This window comes from Gopherus evgoodei, chromosome 7 (genome assembly GCF_007399415.2).
Source record: "Gopherus evgoodei ecotype Sinaloan lineage chromosome 7, rGopEvg1_v1.p, whole genome shotgun sequence".
Taxonomy (NCBI): Eukaryota; Metazoa; Chordata; order Testudines; family Testudinidae; genus Gopherus; species Gopherus evgoodei.
The window spans coordinates 20195617-20222669 of NC_044328.1; the positions used below are offsets into that span (position 1 = coordinate 20195617).

The 27053-nt window shown below is 39.2% G+C and overlaps 1 protein-coding gene across 6 annotated transcripts; it reads right to left on the bottom strand.

Moving 5' to 3' along the window:
• Positions 1-12138: 12138 nt before the first annotated feature.
• Positions 12139-27036, bottom strand: IKZF5 (IKAROS family zinc finger 5). 6 transcript variants are annotated; one of them, XM_030569035.1, is made up of 7 exons: positions 26962-27036; positions 25127-25192; positions 22006-22101; positions 20419-20582; positions 19941-20123; positions 16748-17557; positions 12139-16569 (listed from the first exon to the last, which is right to left on the bottom strand). In XM_030569035.1, the coding sequence occupies exons 4-7, from the start codon at positions 20549-20551 to the stop codon at positions 16427-16429; spliced, it is 1269 nt and encodes a 422-aa protein (XP_030424895.1). In that variant the 5' UTR covers positions 20552-20582; positions 22006-22101; positions 25127-25192; positions 26962-27036; the 3' UTR covers positions 12139-16426. The 6 variants fall into 6 exon arrangements, with proteins under 6 accessions (XP_030424895.1, XP_030424894.1, XP_030424897.1 ...); XM_030569034.1 differs by lacking the exon at positions 26962-27036 and adding an exon at positions 26709-26955; XM_030569037.1 differs by lacking the exon at positions 25127-25192 and having other exon boundaries at positions 26962-27021.
• Positions 27037-27053: the final 17 nt, after the last annotated feature.

The following is a 27053-nucleotide window of genomic DNA, read 5'->3' on the forward strand; positions in this document are numbered from 1 at the left end:
TTCAATTTAAGTTTGTTAGTTACAAAATTTTGCTCAAAGCTTTATTACAAAACTCTGTTGATTTCACTGAGGCCCGAATTTCACCCTCCAGATCAACTGGCAACAGACAAATTGAAACTGAACAGACTGGAGTAATCATAAATTGAAATCAGACCTTTGATTCCAGCTACGGCATTGGATTGAGGCCCTGATTTGGCCAAAAAGGCTGGGGCGAGTCTGGCCCCCCTGTGATTGGCTGGTCATTGCTGAACTCTCCAGAGGCTTCCCAGCATTCTCTTCTGGTAACTGGTCCTTTAAATCTGGGTGAGACAAACAGCTGTAACCCTAAGGGAACCATTTTGATTCTAACTACGGAAGGCATAACTAAAATTACAGGAGGTAGCTCCCTAGGGAAAACACACAATTCTGGTCTATTTGACACCGTACACAGGTGTTGCCTTTGATTTGGTTCTGATTAATCTTCTTGAACAATATGCAAGCCAAAAATGCTCCAATTCCTTGTTTGTATTGATATGCAACAGCACATCAAGCCAGCAATCAAACACACAAATGCGAACTGGATATCACAAGCATTTCAGAGCAGGAGTCTGGTGAGTTTGACATAATTCTTTTTCTTTCTTGTATAATATCATGCTTCTGTAATAAAGATCTAGATAATTTGGGGGGAACAGCTGCTTCCTCTGCTTAAAGTTTACTACCATTGCATTTTTGTTTTTAAGAAGGTACCACTAGTCCTGAAATATGATGGTAGTGTGGTCTAGAGGAATAAGCACCAGGTTGGGAGTTGAGTTCTCTTGAGTGTTGATCGACTGTTACCTCTGACTTGCTATATGGCCTCAGTTTCCCCTGTAAAATGGAAATAAAAATATTCCCACACGTGTTGCACAGGGATGTTATGAGAACTAGTTAATATCATCTGCATCTTATTATTTATTAATCTATGGTCCCTAATCATGGACCAGAATGCCATTGCACAAGAATAGAACAAAAAGACAATCCATGACGTATACAGTTTAAAGTCCAAGTACAAGAGACAACAGATGGCTCTAGACAGAGAGGGGAGTACATGTAAACTGAGACAATATTGGTCAACATGATAAGCAGTGGTCTGTGAGCATCCACAGCCTAATAGTGTTTTGAATATTTAAAAGACAATCAAATCAGCCAACATGTGAGACGAATTTAATTACTACCAAGTGCAAGTTTTAGCATTTGGAAGAGAGTTATCAAGGAGACTGTTTTTGGGTAGGGGGAAGAAGGCAGGAAGAGCTGCTGGGAGTCTGTGCTAGGTCAAGAGGCTGCAGAAAGTCTGAGGGGAGCACTCTGAGGGGTGTGGAAATTGGCATCTCTCTACATCAGTAACAGTATGAAGGGATACAACATGGAAGTTTGGTTAGATTTGGGGAAATAGATCTTTCCCAGGCCGTATGAACAAATTATATCCGGTGTAAGGAGTGTCCCTGGCATGTCATTTTTTATGGTTGCATAGAAACGTAGAGCTAGAAGGGACCTTGAGAGGTCATCTACCTCAGAGCGGGGGAGAATGGACTAGAACCAACTAAATGTAGACTGTCCTTGACAGGTGTTTGGCTAGCCTGTTCTTAAAAACCTCCAATCACAAGGATTCCACAACCTCTCCTATTTCAGTGCTTAGTTATTTTTATAGACATTAGGTTAATGTCTAACCTAAATCTTCCTTGCTGCAGGTTAAGTTGATTACTCCTGTTCTACCTTCTGGGGATTTAGGATACCTTTACAATGTAAGCAGGGGTTAGTGGGACTAAAGTCAGCTGACCCATGTTAAGGAACCCTGGGCTTGAGCCTCTACATTGTATTTTATACCTGTTAAGACTTTTCTAACCCATGCTCAAACCTAACGCTCTGGCATCCACACTGCAGCAGTGTGCACACCGAAATTTAAAATAACCATAGCCCAGAGTCCCTAGTGCCCCCTTTTTTCCCCCAAACTGTGGTCACTCTAGCCCTAGGACCAGCGTGCACTGTGAGAAAACTTTACTGCCTTCCCTGTACGTTACCAGGAAGCAGCTCGCTTTGCAAAAGGTATGTTCTGTTTGCTTCCCACTGCAAAACCAGGAGGCTCTCTGATAGGATGCTTGCAGATCAGTGATCAAAAGAGAATGTGTTAACACTAACCTGATCTGCTGCCATTTGCAAAGGGGTGCGGACATGGCTTCTGTTTTCAAGAGTGGATTGCAGATGGTTGGGATAGAGGGGACTAAGGAAATTATCCAGTGGAATTGTGGGATTCTTCTGGTTGCCTCCTGGGACCAGAGTCAAAAGGGGCTGAGTTTAAATTGCAGAGCAATACGGCTCGGATCTTGTGTCCCAGCTTAATTTGAGCTTGGACTCTCGAGCCTTGCAGGGTCCTGGGACCCTGAGTCCTGGATTAGTGCAATTGCAGTATAGGTGCCGGGCTGTAGATTTGAGCCCCGGCTCAAGCCATGAGTTTACATTGCAGTGTAGACATACCCATGGAGAACAGTTCATCACCATCTTCTTTATAAAAACCTTTATAATTAGAGTGACCAGATGTCCTGATCTTATAGGGACAGTCCCGATTTTTGGGTCTTTTTCTTATGTAGGATCCTATTACCCCCTTCCCCCTTGTCCTGACTTTTTTACACTTGCTGTCTGGTCACTCTAGTTATCATGTTCCCTCTCTGTCTTCTTTTTTCAAAGCTAAATATACCCAGTTCTTTAAGCCTTTCCTCACTGGTCAGGTTTTTTAAACCTTTTATCATTTTTGTTTTGTCTCCTCTGAACTTTCCAATTTATCGATATCTTCCTTAAACTCTGGTGCCCAGAACTGGACATGATACTCCAGCTAAGGCCTCACCAGTGTCAAGCAGAGCAGGACAATTACCTCCCATGCATTAAAACACTCCTGTTAATACACCCCAGAATGATATTGACAGTTGTTTCCACATTGTTGACTCATATTCAATTTGTAATCCATTATAACCCACAGATCTTTTTCTGCAGTCCCACCATCTAGCCAGTTATCTCCCATTTTGTAGCTGTGCATTTGATTTTTCCTTTCTGAATGCAGTACTTTGCACTTGTCTTTATTGAATTTCAACTTGTTGATTTCAGACCAATTCTCCAATTTATAAAGGTTGTTGTCCATTCTAATCCTTTCATCTAACATACTTGCAATCCCTTCCAGCTTGGTGTCATCCATAAAGTTTATAGGCATACTCTCCGTGCTACTCTCCAAGTCATTAATGGGAATGGTGAACTGCCGTCAGTGTCCATCAGTGGATTACCCTGAAGGGCTGCGTGCGGGCTGCAGGTTGCCCACCACTGCCGTACGCTAATGGGAGAGAGCTTTCCCATCAACATAATAAAACCACCTCATAAGCGGTGGTAGCTTAGTTAGCAGGAGAGCTTCTCCTGCCGACATAGTCCTGTGCACACTACCACTTATGCCGACAAAACTTGTATCACCCCGGGGGGATGTTTTTTTCACTCTCCTAAGCGACATACATTTTGCCAGCATAAGTGATAGTCTAGACATGGCCTTTGGCTGACTGATCTATAATTTCCCAGGTCCTCTTTGTTCCCCTTTTTAAATATAGCTACTATGTTTGCCCATCTGCAATCCTCTGAGACCTCACCTATCTTCCATGACCTCAGCCATCCTCTATGAGTTCTCAATGATTATTGCTTACTGTTGCAAGATTGCTTCAGCTAGTTCTTTAAGTACATTGCACATTAGCAGAAAAAATTGATGTTACTATGAAACATGCTTTTTCACACTGACATGAAAATGTCAGCTTGCATTTCCTCCTCACAGTTTCCTTATGGAACCATTGACTTAATTTTGGGCTTATATCTTAAGCAGTGCTTTTTCTGAAGCCCAATAATATTTGGAGGGAAAAAAAGGTTTGGAGCTGGTTGCTGCAATTTGTGCCAAGACTATAAAAATCATAATAAGCAATAGGCTGAAGAGGTGCCTCGACATAATGCACTGTTTACTTTGATACAGCTATCTCATACTCATACAATAGGGGCAAGGGCATGTTCGTGATAAGAAGAGAGTTCCAAATCTAGTGCACTATTTCAATTCTGTCTTTGCTAGGAGAGTGTGATTTCAGTAAAAGCAAGTTAAATAAATTCTAATTCAGGCAGTCATGAGGTACTCATGTTGTCTGGCTCAACCACCAGCAAATTCGATGTGTCCTTTCATGTCATCCACTTATGAAAAAGCAAGTTCATGTAATTCCATCTGATCTCATAAGACTGCAATATTAGAGAAAGAGTTACTCCATCTACAGATTCCGAATGGCATATATGCCACAAAGGGTAAAAGAGAACAATGAATGGCATGGTATCTCGGTGATGAATACACTACAAAATTCCTTAGACAGATCATTTGGGGTATAGCTGTGTTGTCTGATTAAATACTTTTTAAATAGTGTAAGACTCAAAAGAATTGATACTGGTTTTTGGAGAATAAATACTAAATGTTTCAACTTTTAATGCCGTCCCTCAGTGACTTGTAATGAATGCTTGAAGGTGCATTGAGTTAGAAAGGCTTAAAAAAGGTGATTTGGGGCAGTTTCACTATAGGAAGCAATAGCTAAAAGATGGCTTCTCTGATTATTTTGGTGTTAAATTTCCCTAACCATCTTTGTAAATGAACGAAATATCTTTTGGTGGCGGATGAGTGGTGATAAACTTTGGAAGTAGTGAGTTTTAAGGAAAGGTCTGGTCTGTCGCACAGTAGCCAAGTGGCTGGGCTATGCATAAGGTGCAGCATGGAACAAGACAGAAAGAGAGAGCTAGAGGTATAGAAGAGGGAGCTAGAGGAAAGGCTAACCAGTGGGCAGCTATGACTTACTCATCAACAGCTAGTCTACTGAAAAAGTGTGAATATAAACGAAGAAAAACAATGTTTAGGAGACGGGGGATGAAATTAAAGAAAGGAAAATGTAGGTAGAACAACAGAGAACATTCACTAATGGTGAAATGGACTGATCAAGGAAATGCTGGAAATACCATCTCTTTAGACCAGTGGTCCCCAGCCTTTCTGTGGCCAGTAGCCCATTCATGTTTTCAGAAGTGTGTGGCGGGCGCCAACAACTTTTCAAGGCTTATTTTCTATTTGTACATTAAATAATACAAAAAAACATTGTATTTAATATTACATAATATATGAATCCAGAGAGAAGCTGCGAGGACAGAGAACACCAGCACCCGCAGCCCCAGAGTTCTCTGTCCCCGGCAGGCGTGGGGCTGTGGCTTCTCTCCCCTGCTGGGCACTAGGCGGGTGCACATAAATGCCCCGGCAGGCACCATGGTGCCTGCGGGCACTGTGTTGAGGACCACTGCTTTAGACATTCAGAACAGAACTAGACATTAGAAAACATTATTACTTGTAGTATATTCTACAATCTTTTAGTAGCCATGACTAGATGTCCCTAATAGTATGTAATTCTATTTTCTTTTTCAGGAAGATACTTCATTAGCTTTTCTTCTTAAAAACATTCAGTAAAGGCAACAATTGATTTGTGTTTGAGTGTGGGAAGCACTGACTTTGACATTGGATACAAATTTCAAAAGCACCCATTATTTAGAAGCGTAAATCCCAGTGAAAGTCAATGGGACTTAGAATCTTAGATGTATGTGCTTTTGAATGTTTAACTCTTGTGACTCTCAACCTGCTCAAGATAGTTTGTCACTAGTTTTACACACACTCTGCCATATTAGTACTTACTTTCTGAATCACCTTCCATTGGTACATGATAAACATATCCCACCTGACACCCATGAACCCCTATTGACCTGACTAGTTAGCCACTATTTGGGGTCTTGTGGGTTGTTTCTGTTAGGAGGAGAAATTGACAATGGGGCCACCTGTTTGATGCCAATCCCATTTATTTACAAATATACATGAAATCCTGTTTCCCTGAACATAGTAGGAATCCATCAGCTGGAGACATTTTCTTTGCTCACAGTGCCAAGCCACTTTCCAGCCAGCACTCTACTCAGAAGCTCTCAGCTTTTTCTCAGGGTCATGCTACAAGTGCTTTTCTGGGCTGCCTTCTCTCTCTCTCTCACACAGCTGCAGCAAATAATATTCGGTTCCCTGCATTTACATTCAGACCCCAAAGGACAACCCCCCCGAGACCACATGACTCAATTCCTGCTCCAACCTTGCAGGTGGCCTGTGTTTTGGGCAGTGGGTCCTAGTCTGTTCCATAAAGGAACTTCATTGCTTTTTACATTTATCCTGAATGAAGAGTGGCTGTTACACCCAACAGCATAACCCTCAGCATAACAATATAGATGTTTAGTACAGTTAAGTCTCAGCTTGAGGTTCACTACTAGTTCATTCCTCCTTTTATTGGTAAGAAGTAAAAGAAAGTGAACAAGCATATTAATAGAACTATTCTGGATCTTTCAATAGTGGTTAGCATGTACAAAAGGCAATATTGATTCTTACTGGCATGTGCTGAGGAAACCACCTGTATCCTAAATCCTTTTCACCCCACAATAAAAGCATGGTGCTAGTATTTAAGTATGAGTTCCATATAATTACAAAGTGGCCTAACATTGATCCTGTTTAAAATCTATACCAGTGACTTCCTTTGACCATCTTAATGGAAATTTGCCTAGCACAGGATTTACTTACCATAGAACAAATCCTAACCATGGACTTTAAAACCATATTTCTTACACTAGCAGCTAAAACCAAACCCCACCAAGACTGTTGTCAGCATTTAATTTAAACAATCAAAAAGCTAGGGTGAAACTGTACATGGACTTCTGTAGTCAGCAGGTAAGACACAATCCCACCCTGAAATATCTTGGGGTGACATTAGACGAAAGCCTCACACATGAAAAATATCCACAACAAAATAAAGATGTGTGTAAACCTCATCCAGAACCTGGCAGGAATGACCTGGACAACAGATGCAAAAACTTTATGGTCCTCTTCACTGGCCCTTGTTTATCACAAAATACTGCTCACCTGTCTGGACTCACCTGTCTGGACACACCTCTCCCACACATCACTCACTGATTCTCAACTTAACACTGCTATGTGGCTAGTCCTGGACACAGTAAAATCAAAAATGACTCTGGCTTCTCATACTAGCACACATCGATCCACCCTAAATTTGTTGTTGCAGCATGAAAATTCTTCAAGTCCCTTCATATTCAAAGGAAAAAGGATCTCCCAAGACATGAAGACCTAAATTGCCAGTCAAACCTATTAAACCTTTTGGACTTGCAGTACAAGAGCTTGAACACTTGGAGTTTTCAATAGTGAACAAGGTGGAGGGAAGGCAACTTCCTGAACAAACAACTCCTCAAGGACCCAACCAAGGAACCTAGTGGCTTTTCCCTCCCATGGAAACTATGGTCCACTTTAAACCATATCTGCACATCATAGGGCAGATGCACATACCTCCTCCATAAAGGGTTCTGAGAGACAATCCAATTTGTGACTGCGGAAACAGATTTGAAACTATGGAACATCTTGTAAATCAAACAGTATTCCAAGTAATCATGTCCTGATAAGTCCTGAAGCAGTCAATTGGATTGCCATCATAGACTTGAACATATAGCATTGCTGGTGTTAAGTGTTACGAAAGAAGTGGCCTTTTCCCCAGTAAAAGTATATTGCCTATTCTAACAAAAGAATATATAAATTGAATATTAAGGGCTTAAAAGCTTTGGAAGGATTCATTTCTGGGCAACTATTTTCCTATATAAAAATCACTCAAACAGAACTAGGGCAGAGTAGCTTAGTTCTAGGCAGTTATTAAGGTAGGCACCATTGTAAATGCCATAGTTAAGGCTGTATACTGACTTCCATTATAATGTCCTGTTTTCATCTGCCTGCAATGTTCTCATTTAGTTTGCTTTGCAGTTGAAACATTCCATGCTCTGTTTGAGTACAAAAGATCCTCAGAAAGGATGAAGTAAAGTCATTCAGCAGCTTTTTAGTTACCTAAGTGAGTAATTTATATACTACTCATGCTTTTATAAAAAATTGAGGGTTTTTCACATGCATTAGTCCAAATGCTAAATCATTAAATATGGCTAGGTTTTAGGAATAATCTAGATAATAGGAATAATCATGTAAATCTCTTAAATATGAAGATCTGAGTAAAGCTACAATTTTGTTGCAGACATCAAGGTGGTCACAAAAACTGTGAATTTTAATAAAGTCAGTAAAATACTCCCAAACCCAGTAGGGTTGTGCCTAATGCCACACCACCATTCAGGTTTGCTATGCCCACCCCTCTGTAGATGGAGATTGAGAAGCGGGAGACAAATTTGTAGTGTTGCAATCTTCTGTGCCATGTTGCAATGCAAATCCAAATTGGTCCTCAGCCCCCTCCATTTCCACCACAGGAGGAGCATACAGGCTAACCTGAGTGGTGCTGTGACCTCATGTGCTAGGTCATAATGCCCAGAGCAGGGAGCCAGGGCCAACCTCAGGGGACAAGAAACAGTACTGCCAGGTGAGCTCGTTCTCAAACACTGCATACCCCTATGATTATCAGTGTTTCACAGTCATGCTGGAAGGGCATAAAGAGTGGGGTCCTGCAGAGATCAGTTCTGGGTCCGGTTCTGTTCAATATCTTCATTAATGATGTAGATAATGTCATAGAGAGCATACTTATAAAGTTTGCAGACAATACCAATCTGGAAGGGTTGCAAGTATTTTGGAGATAAGATTATAATTCAAAACGATCTGGACAAACTGGAGAAATGGTAAGAAGTAAATAGAATGAAATTCAATAAGGACAAATGCAAAGTACTCCTTTTAGGAAGGAACAATCAGTTGCACACACACAAAATGGGAAATCACTGCTTAGGAAGGAGTACTACAGAAGGGGATCTGGGGGTCATAGTGGACCACAAGATAAATATGAGTCAACAGTGTAACACTATTGCAAAAAAAGCTACCATCATTCTGGGATGTATTAGTAGGAATGTTATAAGCAAGACATGAGAAGTAATTCTTCTGCTCTGCTCCGCGCTGATTAGACCTCAGCTGGAATATTGTGTCCAGTTCTGGGCACCACATTTCAAAAAAGATCTGGACAAATTGGTGAAAGTCCAGAGAGCAGCAACTTAAATGATTAAAGATGTAGAAAACATGACCTATGAGGGAAGATTGAAAAAAATTGGATTTGTTTGGTCTGGAGAAGAGAAGACAAAGGGCACATACGTTTTCAAGTACATAAAAGATTGTTAAAAGGAGGAGGGAGAAAAATTATTCTTCTTAACCTCTGAGGATAGGACAAGAAGCAATGGGCTTAAACTGCAGCAAAGGAGGTTTAGGATGGACATCAGGAAAAACTTCCTGTCAGAGTGGTTGAGCATTGGAATAAATTGCCTAGGGAGACTGCGGAATCTCCATCATTGAAGATTTTTAAGAGTAGGCTGGACAAACGCCTGTCAGGGATGGTCTAGATAATACTTAGTCCTGAGATGAGTGCAGGGGACTGGACTAGATGACCTCTCAAGGTCCATTCCAGTCCTATGATTCTATACCCCCCTCCTCCGCTTTCCCTGACAAAGATTTCACAGCAGGGAAAATGGCTATTAAAAATGTCCATGTCAAAATTATAGCCCTACTTATGAGCCATTAAAAAAGGGATTTGGGCAGATAATATGCACACAGAGTTACTAAGCGCTGGGAACTTACATTGCCATAGCTGCGTCTACCAGGGGTGTGAAAAATTCACACACACACCCCACAAGACATAGCTATGTCAACCTAACCCCTGGTGAAGACAATGCTAGGTCAATGGAAGACTTCTTCCACCAAACTAGCTACCATCTCTCGGAGAGGTGGATGACCTATGCCATGGGAAAACCCTTCCTGTCAGCATAGGTAATGTCTACACTGAAGCACTACAGCCATATAGCTGCAGCAACAGTTTAGTGAAGACACCATAAATTTCCTTCTGAAGTTATGCAACTCCATAGAGCCACGGTTACTGCCAAATAAATGTGTAATTAGCGAGTGATTGCAAAGAAACTAGATTTGGGCAAACAATTGCCCAAATCTATCAAAAACTAAATTCTATAAACTAAAAAGCAAAATGCAAAACAAATTAAACTACAACATACAATTTTAAGGAAGCCACGTAATGCAAATGTTAAGGCAGTGTTTAGTAACATTTTTGCTTACTAGTCAGACTGTTAAACATTAATCTGAATATGCTGTGTTGTGAAAGTTGATTGTTTGCAGTGTTGTATTGGGCCCAGGATATGAGAGACAAGGTGAGTGAGGTAATATCTTTTATTGGACCAACTTCTGTTAGTAGATCAGATCTCTTCTTCAGATTTGGAAAAGGTAACCAGAGTGTCACAACTAAATACAAAGTGGGACAGATTAAGCATAAGGGGTTAACACGTTGCAAGAAACCACTTAAAATTAACACTTCTGTATCAGAGGACGAAGAAGGGTTAGTAGGTTACAAATTGTTGGAATGAGGCATAAAAGCAGCAAGTCTGTTGAGACCTTCTCTCTCTGAGGGCAGGTCTACCCTTAAAAACCTGCACCACTGCAGCACTTTAATAAAGCTTGTCCTTGGCCAGTGGCCATATAGTGCTGTCTACACCGGGGGTTAGATCAGTGGCCACATAGTGTAGTGGCCACATAGTGCTGTCTACACCGGGGGTTAGATCAGTATAACTGCATCTCTCAGGGGTATGGATTTTTCACACCCGAGTGATGTAGTTATACCAATGTAAGTTTATAGTGTAGACTTGGCCCGAGTTAAGATTCTCAGTGGTATTAACTTTTTTGCATTTCCTGACTTGTTTATATTTGCATTAACATTGCATTTATTTTGCTTTAATAAGGCTTTATAATTAAAAATGTAAGTGAACTGGTCAAGACTCTTAATATTTGGACCCTTAAATTGAATAGCATCATCTTATTGTAGGCAAGTCATCCAAACATTGGCCTATCTTATCAAACTCATTTTTCCCCACCCACTTGCCACATACTGAAGTAGGTGATCTTTTGAGTTAAAGAATAATAGAAACAAGTTCCAAGTGCGTTAACTCCTTGAAAAGTCGTTTATCATGCCTGTCACAAGGGCAATGCACTTTTACAGTGTGTGGTTTGTGCCCCACCTGGAAGCTTCCTCTTTTTGTTCTTTACGCCCAGACCACCTCAGGAATACTGACTTAGACTGAACACTGCTCCCTCTGAAACTTAATATTACAGGAGTCAGCACGCACCGCTCATTCTTAGCAATGAGAGGGGGTTCTTCCCTCCTTTCCTGTTACCAATCCTGGTCTAATTCACTCGTCATGCTATAATCGTTTTTGTTCAAGAACTGAATGAGTAGCTCATTAACATTAGCGATGGACACAAATGAAAAGAATTACCTTAACCCTGACGATACAGGACATTTTTCTGTTTTATGCAGTTTTTTTTAAATGGTCTAAGCAACAAGTACTCCTTCACTTCCTTTGCTGGGGCTGCATCATGTGTGTTCACCCAGTACTGTTCCTTATTACTTCTAAGTACGTCTTTGCCCTCTTCAGATACTTGTATACAGCTGTTTCTCCCTTCATTCCATTTAGTAATATGGCTACGCTAGACCTCCGTTCTTTTACATTTATTACGTCAGTCTATCACTTCTTCCATCCCTTTAATCATTTGTGTTTTACTTCAATTTTCACTAGTTTGCCAACATTTTTCTGCTATTGAATTAGTTCTGCTGAATACTGCAGCTGGAGATTGGCTATGATAGTCCCGCTCTGCCTTACACGCTCTTGCAACTCAAGTTGCAAGAATCACTCAGCTTCATTAAATCTCCTCCTTTCAATCCTAAAACAATGTTTAGCTGGGTGTATTCATTTAATTTCTTAGGGCAGACTTTGGTATTACGTTAATTAATTCAGTACTTATTTGATAGTAGCTATAGTAAACACAAAGCTTCCAGTTTGGATGGGATCTAAAGCCCATTGGAGTCTTTCTAATAAGTTCAATGAGCTTTGCAGGGCCTAATCCTGCACACTGTGGCAACTAGTCCTCACTTAAGTTGATGGAATTGCTTGCATGAGTAAAGACTATGCATCTGAGTAGCAGTTAAGACCTACATCGTTTTCAAAAAGGATTAATAAATTAAACATCATTAGAAAGTGTTTTATTCATATTTTACAAAACAAAACTCCACAACATGAACTACACTAGATATATTCAAGTTATTTCAGAATTAAAACTTTGTTTTCCAAAAACAGCATCACTACACGATAAAACTTGTTTTACAACTAACTCAAGTCTCATCTTTTGCATACAAAATATGCTCTTTACATTGAAATACACATTATTAACAAAGCAGGAACTAGAAGCACATATGCTAAGATTCCTTGGTGAAAAATGCCTCAGGAGGGAATTGTTTTTTCTGCAACAGAACATCTGTTGGCTATGTATTTTCACAGAAACTTAAAACTGATGGGAAGCTTGCCAGTGACATTCCCTTTATCAAGGAAAAAAAATCCATAACAAAAGCATGTCCAGCGTAGCTCAAATTCTGCTATGAAACAATGTCAGAACATGTATTTTCCAGAACGGAGAGCTGTATGTTAAAATACAAATAAAATGTTATGCAAAAGTCATCTGAAGCAAAACATTGCATTTGCAAAAATCAACTTATTCCATTAGTTGCTTCACAGTTTATTTTAAATATTAACTGAGATCATTAATCTCCTGCCAACATATTCAATCCAATATTTGACTGACTGCTGAACAGAAAATCCTCAGAATCGGACGTCTGTATTAAGAGTACGATAAATAGTGCTTGTTAAAAATTGTTCAACAGATCTATAAAATATTCTATACCAATAAAAACAAAGTAACACAAAGCTAATGGTTTCCAAATACAGAACTTAAGCTGTGGAAAAGTTTCAACTCATATCCTGAACTGTCCTTGTTAATACAAATTAAAAGCTAAACAGCTCCTTATAAAATGTTAGAAGGATGTTTTTAAAATTAGTGCAGATTAGCACATTTAGAACTCACTATGAAATAATTTTACTAATCTAGGGCCTGATCCTACAAATCCTTACTGACAAGTATTTCCTATTGACTTTGTAAGAACAAGGTCTACTTGTGAGAATAAAAGTTTGCAGGATCACAACCATAAACAGCTCTGCAATACTAATTGTGCTCTTTATTTTAAATTCTAGTAAATATTACAATATATACAATTTTAGTACAAAATTATGAAAAACTACAATTTTAATAATAAAACTGAAAATGCACCTTCCAAACATACTTAGTAGTCGGAAGGAAGGAAGTGTAATCAAATAACTATTTGGCACAACAGAAAACACAGTAATATGCTTTTTATTTTTAAGCAACCTAAGGTCCCAATCCTGAAATTGTGTCTGCCTGGAGCACCAGTGAAGTTAATGGGATCTACCCCACAGACCCAGTTGTAGGAGCAGGGCTTGAATGCCAAATCCTGCTGAGTATTTCCATTGCAGTCAGTGGGGCTACTTGCATGAGACAAGCAGTATCTGGCTATAACTGTTACACATTTTTAAGAGTTAAAGCTTGAATTCTCTTCTTTTTAATTTCCTTGGGTACATTGCTGAAGAGTAAACAATTTACCATTATCCAATAGCATCAAAATATGGTATGCAGGGTCCATAAGTCTTCAAAACTTCGTACTACTTTTTATTAATCCCCCACTATTTATTGTCATATGGGCCATCTTCCAATGAAGGCCCTCTTTGCAATTGGGCTAAGCAGACTTCCTCTTATTTTTAGCTACTTCTATGGGTGTCCTGGCTCTCCCTCATTGTGGCCCATGGACCAGGTTGGGAACCATTTTGCTAGAATTCCAAGGCATGTTTTCTATATACGTGTTGACTGAAGTACTGAATGGTTACAGGGACTACTAATGCAAACTCTAGGCCTAAGCATCAGAACAAGAATAATGAAGGGAAGGTTAAAAAACCTCTAAAAATTCTGTAGGATTTGGAGTGATAGTTTTGCCACTGACTTCAAAGGGAGTGGGCGCACACACCAATTGTTTGTATATTTTCAATCAGCAGGCGGTTGGGATGTGCAACTTCTACTACCCAATATTCAGCCTAATGGATGATAAATGCTAGTACAATTCCAACTGAGAATATCTAGTTAAAAACTAAACAGATTCAATGGCTTCCCCAAAGTTCTGAAAGCCTCAAGAAAAACCACTAGTTTAGGTTATTTGGTATAGCATAGTATCAAATGTTTTCCTTTGTGGCTAGTCAAACAACTACTAGCTTTTCTAAAAGTCTTTAACAGTACCAATTGCATTTTGGTATAAATACAATACTCATGCTTCAATTGATGTGAGACTGAACCATAAAGTATGCAGATATCTGACCAATAAAATGACCTATTCAGAATGTATTTCTTCTATACATTGTTTGTACAAAACTCAGTTTACACAACCTGTACAAGAGCAACAATCAACTAGATTAAATGCTGAATGAACTGTAGTGCAATCCTCAAAATGAAAATATTGAAGTGTATGATTTCAGATGTCTAGGTCTCAGTTTATGCACACGTATGGTGTAAGTGTAGAATTGTTCTGTTTGCAAAGTGTAAGTTTAAAAAAAGGAATTCTAATAAGACTAGTTAATTTTTATTACATTAAAATGTGCAGTAGCTAAACAAATACATTCTCCAAATATTCTTGAGTTTATTTATGCAGAAAGTTATTAAGGGCCTTATATAAAAGCCCACTGAAGTCAATGGATTTGGATCAAGCCCATAGCCATGAAGTTTCATCTCTGATATTAACTAGTGGCAGGGGGTAAATTATATGGCCTAATAGACTTTTTCTATCTCTAACTTCTGCAATCATAAATACTACACTCAGACACCACAAGTTACATACAACAGCCAATGAATTGTGTAGATAATGATGAAAAATAGTCTTTGTAGAGCCATGCACTCAAGTTCTAAATTTCTGATTCAATAATGGAGTGAAAGAAAAACTCCCAATACTACAACTCTTCTTTCTCCAAGGGCCTGATCCAAAGGCCACTGAAGTAACCAAGAGTCTTTCAGTTTACTTCAATAGATTTTTGGATCTTGCTCCAGGACAACAGAAGTTTTTGGATAGACCCCTACATCTGACATTCAGATGAATCCCCCAACATGTTAAGGAAGTAAATCTTGTACCTATTGCCCACAAAACATTCACTCTTATCTTGTATGTCCATGTTTGCTTGTGTAGTTTAAAAAAAACAACCCTCATCTTGCAACAAGTACAAAATGAAATAAAGTCAAGGTGAATTGCAAAATACAGAGAAAGTTAAGTTATTCACTTTTCTGAAAGATGACAAATTCAGGTGTTGTAATACCGAGCGCTTTCATGGAACATTGCTAGGATGTTTTATTCAGGTTTTTATTAAAGTGCCCATCCATTAGCCTAGGTGCTTTTACAATGATCAAGATTTAAAATATAAAAAAATAGTTAACCCATACAGTGGCCAGCATGCACATCTTCAGACAGTATTTGCCAGTCACAGTATTAATCACAGCTCTACATTGTAGCCACCAATATTCCTCTGCCTATCTTTCCCCACAAACAGTGGAGGGAAAAAAAAGATGACCTTTCAAACAGGTCCAGAAGGTTAAAAAACCCAGGCTCTGGTAGACCAGGAACAAAGAGAATTCCACGTTAGCTGCAGTTTATATAGACTAGAATGTGTAACTTTCAAACATATAGGCAACCTAGCAAGACAATTAAAATACACTGATTTTCTTATTTTTAAAAATAATTAAAATATGGCCTCTAGTTTTCAATTTATGTATTTAATAACCTTTAAGTGGGAATGTCTTGACAGTTTTTAAAATGAACTGTCCTCATGCAAAGCTGTCTATTTTCTATTTCTCATTTAACATCTTTTACCAAAGCCTCATTCATAGTGTGTGTCTATATATATATATTTTTAAAGGTACCTTCTAGTTTTTTTCATCGCTATAAAACTGGTCTAGTTTTTTTAAAGAAAAAGATTAAAGGCCTAGCATAAAAAGACTTCAGAAATCACTAGAAGTTTGATAACTTGATCAGATGAAACTGACAAATTTTAAATTCAAATTGTTTGTATGCATGAAAGTTTATTCTTTAACTCACAGCAAAGATTTTATCCAGTTTGGTAAGCAGTTAGTTTATAAGCAGAAATATGGTTTTCATATGAACCACACATTTTACTGTATTAACAACTTTTACTATATTTTAGGTACCAAGACCTCTTATCTTGTTTAATACCTAGTCTGATGAATTGCAACCTATGTTTAAGGACACAATCTGGATTGGCATTTGTAGAATGTTTTTCTGGATCTTATGTGCAAATAACTTAAATGTAAGAAACATAAAACATGTTACTGCATGCCAATCCTCATAACTTTATTTTAAACAGTAACATAAAAACTACCACCTCCATGACTCAAACATCCCTGGCATATTATATGACAACATGGAAAGAATTTTGCCTCCATTGTCAAGTTGTTTGTTGGACTTCTTGTTGGGGGATGAGCACGGTCTCCTTCAGCAAGTATGAAACATGTTAAAAAAAACTAAATGAAAGTATGTTTTCTGTCAATGCTGGTTATGTTGACCTCTTGCAAAATGGCAAGCAAAGTCATACTTATTTTTACATTTGCACCCACATATGTTGCACTGAAATGGATTTTCAAACCCATGACATCCCATGTGAATAGTATAAAGGATATTGTCTGCAAAATACATGTCACAGTGCTGGCAGTGATGCAGAAGCTGAGGATCCTGAACTGGAAGGGTTGGAGCTGGAGTACTTGGCTGACTGTTACTTATGCTAGGAGTACTAGTATGGACGCTGCGATCACTGCTTGGACCTGCCACTGGACTGTAGTTCCTTTGACTGTGTGGGGGCCGAGGGTCTGGGCTAGTAGGAGATGAACTTTGAGGAATATTTGTTGACACAGATGAAACTACTGCTGGTGCAGCAGGCTGCTGAATTATAAAAGGCTTTTCATCTTGGCATGGTACAACATCAGGAGACGCTGGGTTTTGGTTTTCAGGTGGCAAGCTAGACAACTGTCCTGCTAATGTTGATAGCTGATTTAATGGATTGTCTATCTTAAGGTCTTGTGGATCTCTCGGCAGGCCACCGGTCTGTGTTGTTTTTGTCATGCTTTCATATGCTTCAGTTTGAATATTTGGGATTTCATGGGTGAAATCATTAAGGTAGTCTGGTTTCTGAACCACCATGGAAGGCGGACTCAGATTAATTAATGATCTTCTGCTGTATCCCAGATTGCTGGTCTTCTTCTGCAAAACCCCCCACATTTTCTTGCTGCTTAGGGAAGACCTAGTACCTTTTATAGGTACCATTTTATGCTTGCGTCTACGATGATGAGACAGGTTACTTCTGTCACTGCAGCGGAAGGAACACAATTCGCATTTATATGGTTTTTCACCAGTATGTGATCGCATGTGCGCTTCCAGATGACGTTCATAAGCTGATGCAAATGGACATAGATGGCATCTGTGTGGCTTTTCACCTGAAAGAGAAAATTATAGTGTAACAATTTATGTATATATGCACAAAGCGGCCTAACAGAACGTGAAAGAGTGTGAATGGTTGTGGGGGCTACTAATTGAATAGAGCATTTCACTTTTTAATCAACAGTTTAAATCCAGTCCAACTCATTGCTAATGCAAGGTTGCAAGATGTCATAAGTGTTTTCAGTAGGCAAGCGTGACCATTAGAAAAGCCACCATTACTACAATTGGCACTGAGACCCTTGCTGGAATGGTGCCAAGATATGAATGGTATGTAGTCTGAATAATACTCACACACTTCTAGAGGTGCTTTGTCCAAAATAGGTTTGATGTATATAGGCAAGACAGCATGGCAAAGCTTGTTCAGTTACCTGCCATAGCTTTATTTGTTTTATGAATAACTATGCTTCAGAGGTTTGCAGTGTTATCAGTCTGCCTTTTTGCAGACACACAGATGGCTTTCAAATTTAAGAAAATAAGGACAAGTTTTTAGGACCCTCTGGTTAATTAAAAAAAAACAAAAAACTAAAACTATGCCCCTGTAGAACTAAGTGCTGTGTCGTGGAGATGCAATTCTCAAGACACCCCTAACATCCAGCTCCCAGCATCATGGAGTGGAACTACACTGGTTACACTGTCTGGGGAGGTTCTATCTTCAGCCTCCTGAATACAGGTTTTGGCTTTTTAATGATGCCACCTGAGCTGTGGAAGAATACCAGATATCATTTAGGCTCTATCCTCACTAATGCATTTAAAGTGTTTGAACAACAATTTTTCAAACATGATTACAGGAAACACATTCATAACAGTACAGTCGGTACCTATGATCTTCCTTTAAGACAGAGAGGTCCTTCAGAATTGTTTAGAGGAAAACTTTCATTTGATCCAGAACGTTTTAAAAGCCCAAAAGTTTTAGTGCTTTGTGTTCTAGGAATTAAAACTCCAGATTTATGCTGGTAAAGAGGCTTAATGCCCTGCTGATGGTACTGATATCGTTAACTTCATAACTAGAATTATAGACTAGCTTCCAGGCAGATGCGGTTCCATTAATTCTTCTACAAAAGGGTATAACAGACTTCACGGTGTAACAAGTGTGACCTCTCTCCTTGGCACTGGGGAGAACAGCCTTAACTTTCTCTCTAAAGAAGTTTCCACTGTCACATAGCAGGTTCACGAACTGACTTCCAAAAGGAGTTACATGTCTGCAGGCATCTACCATTAATCTCGCATTGATACAAGATTGTAGGATGCATGCATCTGCTGCTGAGCTGTCAAACCCTCCAAGATGAGACTTTTTATGTTCATGTTTCTCTCAGGGGATATTTAGTTAGTTTTCTGCCAGAGCTCAAACCAGTATTTGCTCAAGCAGGACTGGTAGATCCTAATATAGAAAAACTGGGAAACTTTCCAATGACAGGCATCTTATTGCTTAGTATCATAGCTTGAGACACTCAATTGTGATTCTTTCTTCTAGCCAGACCTGCCTACACCACCAGCTCCAGAAGAGAAGCAAAAGAAAAAGCAGTGGCAGCCCTTGATGCAAGGTACTTTTGTACTATCTTTTCAGAGGTTGGCACGTGTCCACCAACTGGGACCTGGTATCTCTGTAATAAGCATATAATTTATACCAAGATTAAGCAAACAATCATATAAAAACAGGATGGGACATTGAGTACTGGAATACCACCCCTGAAAGGTAATTAAACAGCTTTAAAATAAGAGTTAGGGGAGGTTCCACTATGAAATGTTGCATGTTGGGGCTCTATTATAACTTGTACTTTTTGGAGAATGGATTTTTTCAGTTTACTAACTGATCTTTAGTGTTCAAAAATGCCTTCATTATAATTTTAGCCACTGTGCTTTTCTTGTGTAATTGGCCTACAGGCAGATATTTCAACCTTATTTCCTAGTAATAAAATATAATATCAGGTGCTAGTGTAAGCATAATATTTACTCAGTTTCTTGGTTTATAGTTAGTTTGTGATTGAGACCCTCACAATAAAAAGAGCTATTCTCTAAGATTCAAAATCCTGCCAACATTTACGCATGTGCTAAAACTTTACCATCAGGCCTAGTTCCATTGAAATCAATGCAACAACTCATGATAGGAAAGCTAAGCATATACATAAGTGCTTATAGGATCGGGGCCTAAACAAGTATTATGAAAATACAGTACCTCATCTTTTAAAAACTTAAAAAAATCTTTAAAAAACCCCACAGACTTAACTTTCCTCAATTGTAAGCAGTCATCACTATGACACTGCTTGAAGATACATGCACACATCTGCAAAGCTTATGAGTTAGTTCCATATACACTGAGCATAGAACACAAAGGTACTGAAACACTGCCCCACAGCAAAGTACCTGTAGAATCCTTCATACCTGTGTGAATTCTGATATGCTCTATGAGCCGTGCTGTTCCTTTGCTGGCATAGTTGCAATATCGACACTTCAGCTTTCCATCAAATGTCCTTTCAAACCCATCCACTAACATTCCTGAGTTTTCATCCAGTGAAACTTCAACAGAAGGATGATCTAGTCCATTCTGATCACCATCTGCCCCAGCTATAAACAGTAAATGCAGTAGAGATTCTGACTGAGAATCACTGGGTTGTTGCTTTGTTACAGTGACACTAGTCCAAACTTGTTAGCTCCTTAATCCCCTAGCCCCCACACACAAATAAACTAATGAGAAATAAGTTTTGATGAAAAAGATGTTTTTTAGAAGACTTCCCCCCAAAGGTTCTACAGCTTACCGACTAGTATAGTAGCCTTCATAATAAGCACGTTCAAATGCAAACATCAGCACAGTCATCCCCCCAAAACACTAGAATAATTGACAGCACTGAAGAGAGCCTACCTCCCTGAAGGGCATCTGCTTCATTGTCCCCACTAACAGATCCAGAAATCATATTTACATGGTGTGTCTGTTGAGTAAGATATTCTTGAAAATCTTTTACGAAGTCCAGAGGCTCTGGTTTCTTTTCACCCATATTCACACTTTGAGTTTACAATAATGTGTGCCTAGAAAAATCAATCAGAATCAGAGCACATTTCACTGAATTTGAAACAAAAGAATTCACATTTACAGAAACCACTGTAAATCAAGGATTACATCTCTATAGTCTTGTTAAATAAAATGCATATGGTAAAAAGTAAAATACACATGAACAGACAATCATAAGAATATTGTTGAAATCTTTACAGCAGCTCAATGCTATTTAAAGATTTCAGATAGTCACAGTTGGGAAGATGGTTCACACCAACAGTATTATAAATACTACTTAAATTTTAATAAAAGGATTAATAAAAGTCAAAGTTTAGTTGACTATGCGGACATGAGAATAAAATTCAATCTAACCTTCAGTCAGTTTGGAAATATTTATTAAATAATCTGTAGAAAGGTTTAGATTCAACGAGAACATTTTTTGAAATTCCAGATTTATTTCTTAAATGCTGAGATTTGAAATCTTAGCATGGAAGCAAGTTTATTGTAAAGAAGAGACAATTTTATACTGTAATTGTTCTGTAACTTAGAATTTTATGTTCAGAACTAATATTGCTCACAAACTTAAAGTTAGGCACATGCACAGTTATGGTTCATCAAATACTGAACCATACCTATGCATCACAGTACATTCAAGATTGTCAAGAATGTTAATTACTATCTGGTAAGGAAAGTTATATTTTCATTTATTCAAGTTTCAAATCAGCAACTGAGGGGAACAGATTTCAGAGAATGAGAAATTCCAAGTTTTCAAGTGTCAAATTCGGTGTTCAATGCAATGCATTTTTGATGCATATTTTCTGTTAGTGTTATAAAATCGTATAAATTATAGCAGGAACTAACTCATTAAAAAGAGTTAATTACAAAACAACATTTAATCTTAAAATCTCTGAGATTTCAAAGTGGTACTGATATGATTATAGTACCATCACTTTCTCAAAGTTTCAAATAACTTGGAAACATTTTACTTTTTTTTTTGGTAAAAAAACCCAGTTCACATCCAATTGTAAAGCTCATGCCTCTTACCAACAATATGAATTGAAGTAAGTGACTCTACCAATCTACTCATCTGTAAATTGGACATAAAAAACCTACCTACGTTAGTGGTTTTGTGAGACTAAAGAGAACTGATTATTCTACTGCGTTAGATGACTAAAAAGTTCATTTAATGTATATTTAGAAATTAAAAGTCTATATGTAAAACTACTTGAAAAGACTGGAAAAATCTTTGCTGTTATGAAGTGAGTAGCTCGGCAATGAGGCTACCATTTTATTGATTATTCCAGTAGGAAACAGAGCTGAATGATGCATATCACGACAGGAAAATCAGAGCTGCAGCCAGACACAAGAACACAGCAGGAGATTTCTCCAGCTATTTTTAGCTAAGTTCTTTAGTTTTTCCCTGTGTTTTTGTTTTTTGAAGGTCTACGTGAATTGTACCTGAATTTCAGTTTCCTGCTAAGTAGCAAACATACTCCAACCTGTACTCCCAGTAGGTCAGACAGAAAGCAAGGGAGCACAGCTGCCCCACTTTCCCTGGAACAAAAGATAAATAAAAAAATTAGTCTGTCAAACTTATGTTTTCTGATTTCTTAATCAAATCTTTTTTGGCTTCTTGCTTAACCTTCAGAAGAGAGGCTCTCCTGCAACAAATAAAATTCATAGCAGTAGTTCAATTATTTCATTACATGAACTACATTTCCAGGAGGAGATCCTTTCATGGACCCCAGCCACTCCTCATCCATCAAGCTGTATGGAGCTCTCAAATATTTCATTCTGCAGACAACTAGTAGTGATCCACAGAACTGGAGAACCACTTTTCTGTAGGACAGGCACCTGGAAAACACACTCTGTAATAGTGTTGATTAGTAGTTATGGGAAGAAGGCTTGCAGGGGCAGTGCTGCATAATTCTGTGCTCCCAGCCACAGAATTTGAGTTTAATATTTTGTATAAGACATAGGGTTTTGTTAGACTGCATTACCTTTCAATAATAAAAAAAATCACCATTTGTCACTCTTTTCCAATATCACCATTGTAAATGACCAGACTTTCCTACAACTTTGACTTGCAATGAGTTTAAGATGGAAGATAAGATTCAGTCTGAATAGGGGACACTTTCAATCAGACATTTCAATTGCTGCAAATGATCACAGAAATCATTAACATCTACATTTTCAATTGGCAAATCCTTTCATTTTAGAGTGACCAGAGTTTCATTAGATGATCTGCAAGTGTCCAGTACCAAACTCCAGATCACTACTAGTCACTTACATAGTGCTTTGCATTTTCAATGTGCTTCACTAACACCAGGTTAAATAACTTGTTAAAGTCACCTAAGAGGCCTAATTCAGCACATACCACTAATTACAGGAATACTGGTTTTCTGCAGACTATCTTTAGAGAGATGTCTATATGAACCTCTCTTTCACAATAATGCTTTGTATTAAATAATATAGTATGAGTGCAACATGGTACTGAACTGGTGTATCAAACTGGGATCAACAGTAAAGTCACTTGCTACTCGTCTAGTTAACAGCTGGAAACTTTTCAGTGTCAACACGCTAAGCTCCTAGAATAGGGAGTGTCTCCTATACCAATACAGTGGTATGTAAACTGTGGTCCTTGAGGGCAACTGTACTAAGAAAATTTCTATTAAAATACAAATTGAAAATCCGTTCTGGAAGTGCTTCCTAGAGAACAGAAGTGTTTGAACAAAACCCACCAGTTCAGGACTCAGTAGTAGGCTCCACCCCCAACTGCTGAAATACATAGGCAGGAAACCACTCTGGTAGTATATCCCCCATACATACAGAGAGAATTTTAATAAAATATGTAAAGTCCCACAAGTCTACAGTGAGAAACAAAATCAAGACATTTCTAGTAATCCAAACTGTATAACAATTATACTTTCATTGGCCTGCTAAACCCAGGGTTGTGAGTTCAATCCTTGAGGGGGCCACTTAGGGATCTGGGGCAAAAATTGGTCTCGCTAGTGAAGGCAGGGGGCTGGACTCGAAGACCTTTCAAGGTCCCTTCCAGTTCTAGGAGATTGGTATACCTCCAATTATTATTATTATTATAACTGTCACACTAAAACCACCTGAAGGTAAAACCACAATAAAACCAAATTGATAGGCAGATCCCCAGGTACCCCTGCTTTGCAAATAAGTCAAAGGGGTTTCCTTTCTTTTTTCATTCGTTAAACATGATTTCTCCATTTTCTTTTCTCCCTTGCTCACACAAGCCAACATTCCCAATGGGTTATTTATTTCCTTGTTCATCGCATTGATTATTATCAATTGTGTCTAAATAGTTCTTGGAATGGGGTTAACCAGTTGAGGTTTCTTAAATAGGCTTTATTTGCTATTTTTGGAATCTGATACAGCAGCTGAAATTCAGCCCTGGAGTAAGTAGGTGCTGTTGTGACAACTGGGCCTACAAATTTACCCAAAATGTGAGCTCAATGTTAACAAGTATGTATAAATTAATAAAATGTTACGGTAATCTGTAACAACAATGGTTGATGGATAAAAGTCCACATGGAAGACAGAATAACTGAATTAGTCTAAATAAAAAGGCCAAGTTGATATGACTCAAGGACTGTTAAAATTAAACTTGCTAAAAACGGAAGCTGTGGAGCCAGACATTAATAAGCCAAGATTGGTATGTCGAATATTAGGCCGTATTGGTGGACAAAATAACGAGGGGATGGGCCATTCCTTTTTTGGGTCCTTAAGAGAAAGATTTTGTGGGGAAAGTATGAAAACAAAAAGGACATATGGAGAGAAGAGATAGAAGCAACTGGAGCAAGTGTCAATATCATGGTTGCCAAACCCCAGTTTCCTGAGACCCTCAGCCTTTATCATCCTGATCCTGAGAAGTGTCTTGACCAGAACAGGCCAGAGAGAGGAGCCCAGATGACATCGCCACCCCTACCATCTCCAACTGAATCGCAAACATCACCTGGGATGATAGTTATTACCATATTTGATACCATGTAAGAGACTGTCAAACAAGAGGGCTTTTCCTTCTAAGACTGGACTTAAAAAAAAAAAACAGCAGCAACACCATCTCCTGCCTATCTCAACTAACTACTTCTCTTTTCCCCAAAAGGACAGTTATTACCCTCTTTTGATACTATCTAAGACACTAGATTTTAAAAACACTCTCCTTAAGGGAAAGGGAACAAAAAAATACTGTTACAATGAAAGCCTTATTTAATACTTTGCATTTCAAAGGTTTTAATTATTTTTCATTCTTTTCTGTATCTTTGAATAAAAGGTTAAAAAGATCTTTAATGATGTGTTTGCCATGGTCCTAAGCAGGCTGAAATCTACCAAGCTCCAGGCCTTGCATAACTCTGTTTAATATTAGACAATGACTGGGTTATGTCACCACCTTTAGATCATTTATTCCATCTAAATTAATACAACAGTGCCATTCTATTGGCTTCCAAGGAATGGTGCCCTTTTATGGCAGTGCTGAATATGGTCCACTATTCTCTCTTCTAAGCACAGTAAGTTAACTCTGAGCACACCTTTACACATCAATTTTGCCTACCCTCTTTCAGATGTCATCAGCTTCCTCTAGGTTTAAGTTAACTTGTGTTCCATTTGATGATGACTCCTGCAGTAAGACAAAGATACCAGCTCATGCATTTAAAAATAAGGGTGGGGGGGGAAGAGCGGGAGGCTTTAGATTCCAGAGGCCATCTCACCAAGTTATAACTTTAAAGCATGTCAAATACAGGGATTAAATCAATGGCGCACAAACTAGGGGGTGCTAGAGGTTCGGAAGGATGAGGGGAAGAGATGGGTGTGTGTGCAAAGAAACTTCAGCCTTTCACCCTTTAAAAAAAAAAATAAAATAAAAGCACAGGCTGGCTTATTTTCAACAATTTAGGTTTCATAACTACAGTAGGCCTACGATGCCTTTAAAATTAATTTTGATTCTCTAATTTTAAAACTCATTTAATGATTAATAATTGATATTAAGACATAAACCGGCAACATATAAAATAACAATTGAGCGCCTGGGACCTCTCAAGTGAGTCAGATGCTATAACATTAAACCAAATGAATGAACAGTCATCTTTGTTTTTCCCCTCCACCTTCTGGCATGAAAAATAGTTTCAGATCACAAGTATTGGAGGAGGGAGATGACAAATTCTGTGAATGGTAAGGCAGGGCTGTGACTGGAAAAGCTTGCGCACCACTAAACTAAACCATTCAACAATGAATATTAGAAAATTGAGTTTTGGGATGGTTCAACAGGAATCAATAACTATATTTTCACCAAAGAGTCTGTAGCGATACTCTTTACTTCAAGGGGAAAATTGATTCATGTGGTAATTTATACAATAACATTTCAGTTTGACAAACTCTCACAGATAAATGAATACTGAAAAGTGGAACTGGGGAAAAACAGAAGACATGATTTAGTGGTCTGACCATGGTGTTTAAATTAATTCCATTCCCTGGTACCATAATGCTCAAGGTTTTAAACAGTTTCATGACCAGCGAGTTAATTCCTCATAAAAAGTTACTAACAACTTTTGAAAGAGCTCCCATCTGGTACTCGTCAAAGTCTATGACACAAATGAGTCTTCATACAAAGGCCAAGAACCAGACTCTCCACCCCCCATTCAGAGCACTGCTTCCAACACCAATTGCCTGGTAGGAGCCAAACATGGGAGGAAAACAACACTACCACTGCAGAATTCTGTTAAGCAAACTGCCCTGATTTAAAGAAAAGAGGATTTATAGCAGATGTATATCCATTCCCAAGAGTGTGCTATGAACTCCATGCCAGAGAAAGCACTTTCCCAAGACTGTTCTCTCACACCCATCCCATATTCAATACCCCTGGTTTGTGTCTGTTTAAGTTTTGTTAAAAATTAGAACACCACGTTTGGAAGTGCGCCAGGTGCATCTGCCGGCCATCCGCCCTTGCCATCTGTCTCCCGTGTGGAGCGGTGCAAGAGAAGGAAACGGCCACCCCACTTCTAGAGAAGGGAGAAACCCTCCTGGGCATCCCTCCTTAAGTCTGGGAGCGAGTGGCACCCTCATCCGCCTGGGGCCAGGCAGACATCCCCCCACTCGCCTCGGAGGCGGACAGAGGGCAAGGGAAGTCCCCCACTCACCTGGAGGGAGAAGAGAAGACCCACTGCCCCCCAGGGTCCACCTCTGCAGGGCGGGGAGGTGTCACTGCTTCCGCCCTGGGCCCCAGCCCCACTGCAGCCTCCTGCTCCCCGACGACAGGGCCTCGGCCCTGGGTGGACAAGACAAGGGGGCTAGTCACAGGCGACGGCGGCCCCTGGGGGATGAGGGCACTGGGCGGCTCTCACCCACCCCCATAGCCCGGCTCCTGAGCTACGGGGCGGGAGCATCACTCACCTCCCCGTCACCCCACCGCTCCCAACACCCACCGCAGCCGCCATGTTTGTTGTGAGTGTCTCCCGTAGTAGTAGCCCCGCCCGCCGCGTTCC

What these genes read in the sequence shown, in the direction of transcription:
- IKZF5 (XM_030569035.1), bottom strand. Translation starts at nt 20,551, where the DNA reads ATGGGTGAAAAGAAACCAGAGCCTCTGGACTTCGTAAAAGATTTTCAA. An exon ending in AGCAGATGCCCTTCAGGGAG is followed by an intron (nt 20,124 to 20,418) that starts GTAGGCTCTCTT and finishes TACTGTTTATAG; the next exon opens with CTGGGGCAGATGGTGATCAG. An exon ending in GCATATCAGAATTCACACAG is followed by an intron (nt 17,558 to 19,940) that starts GTATGAAGGATT and finishes TTTCTCTTTCAG; the next exon opens with GTGAAAAGCCACACAGATGC.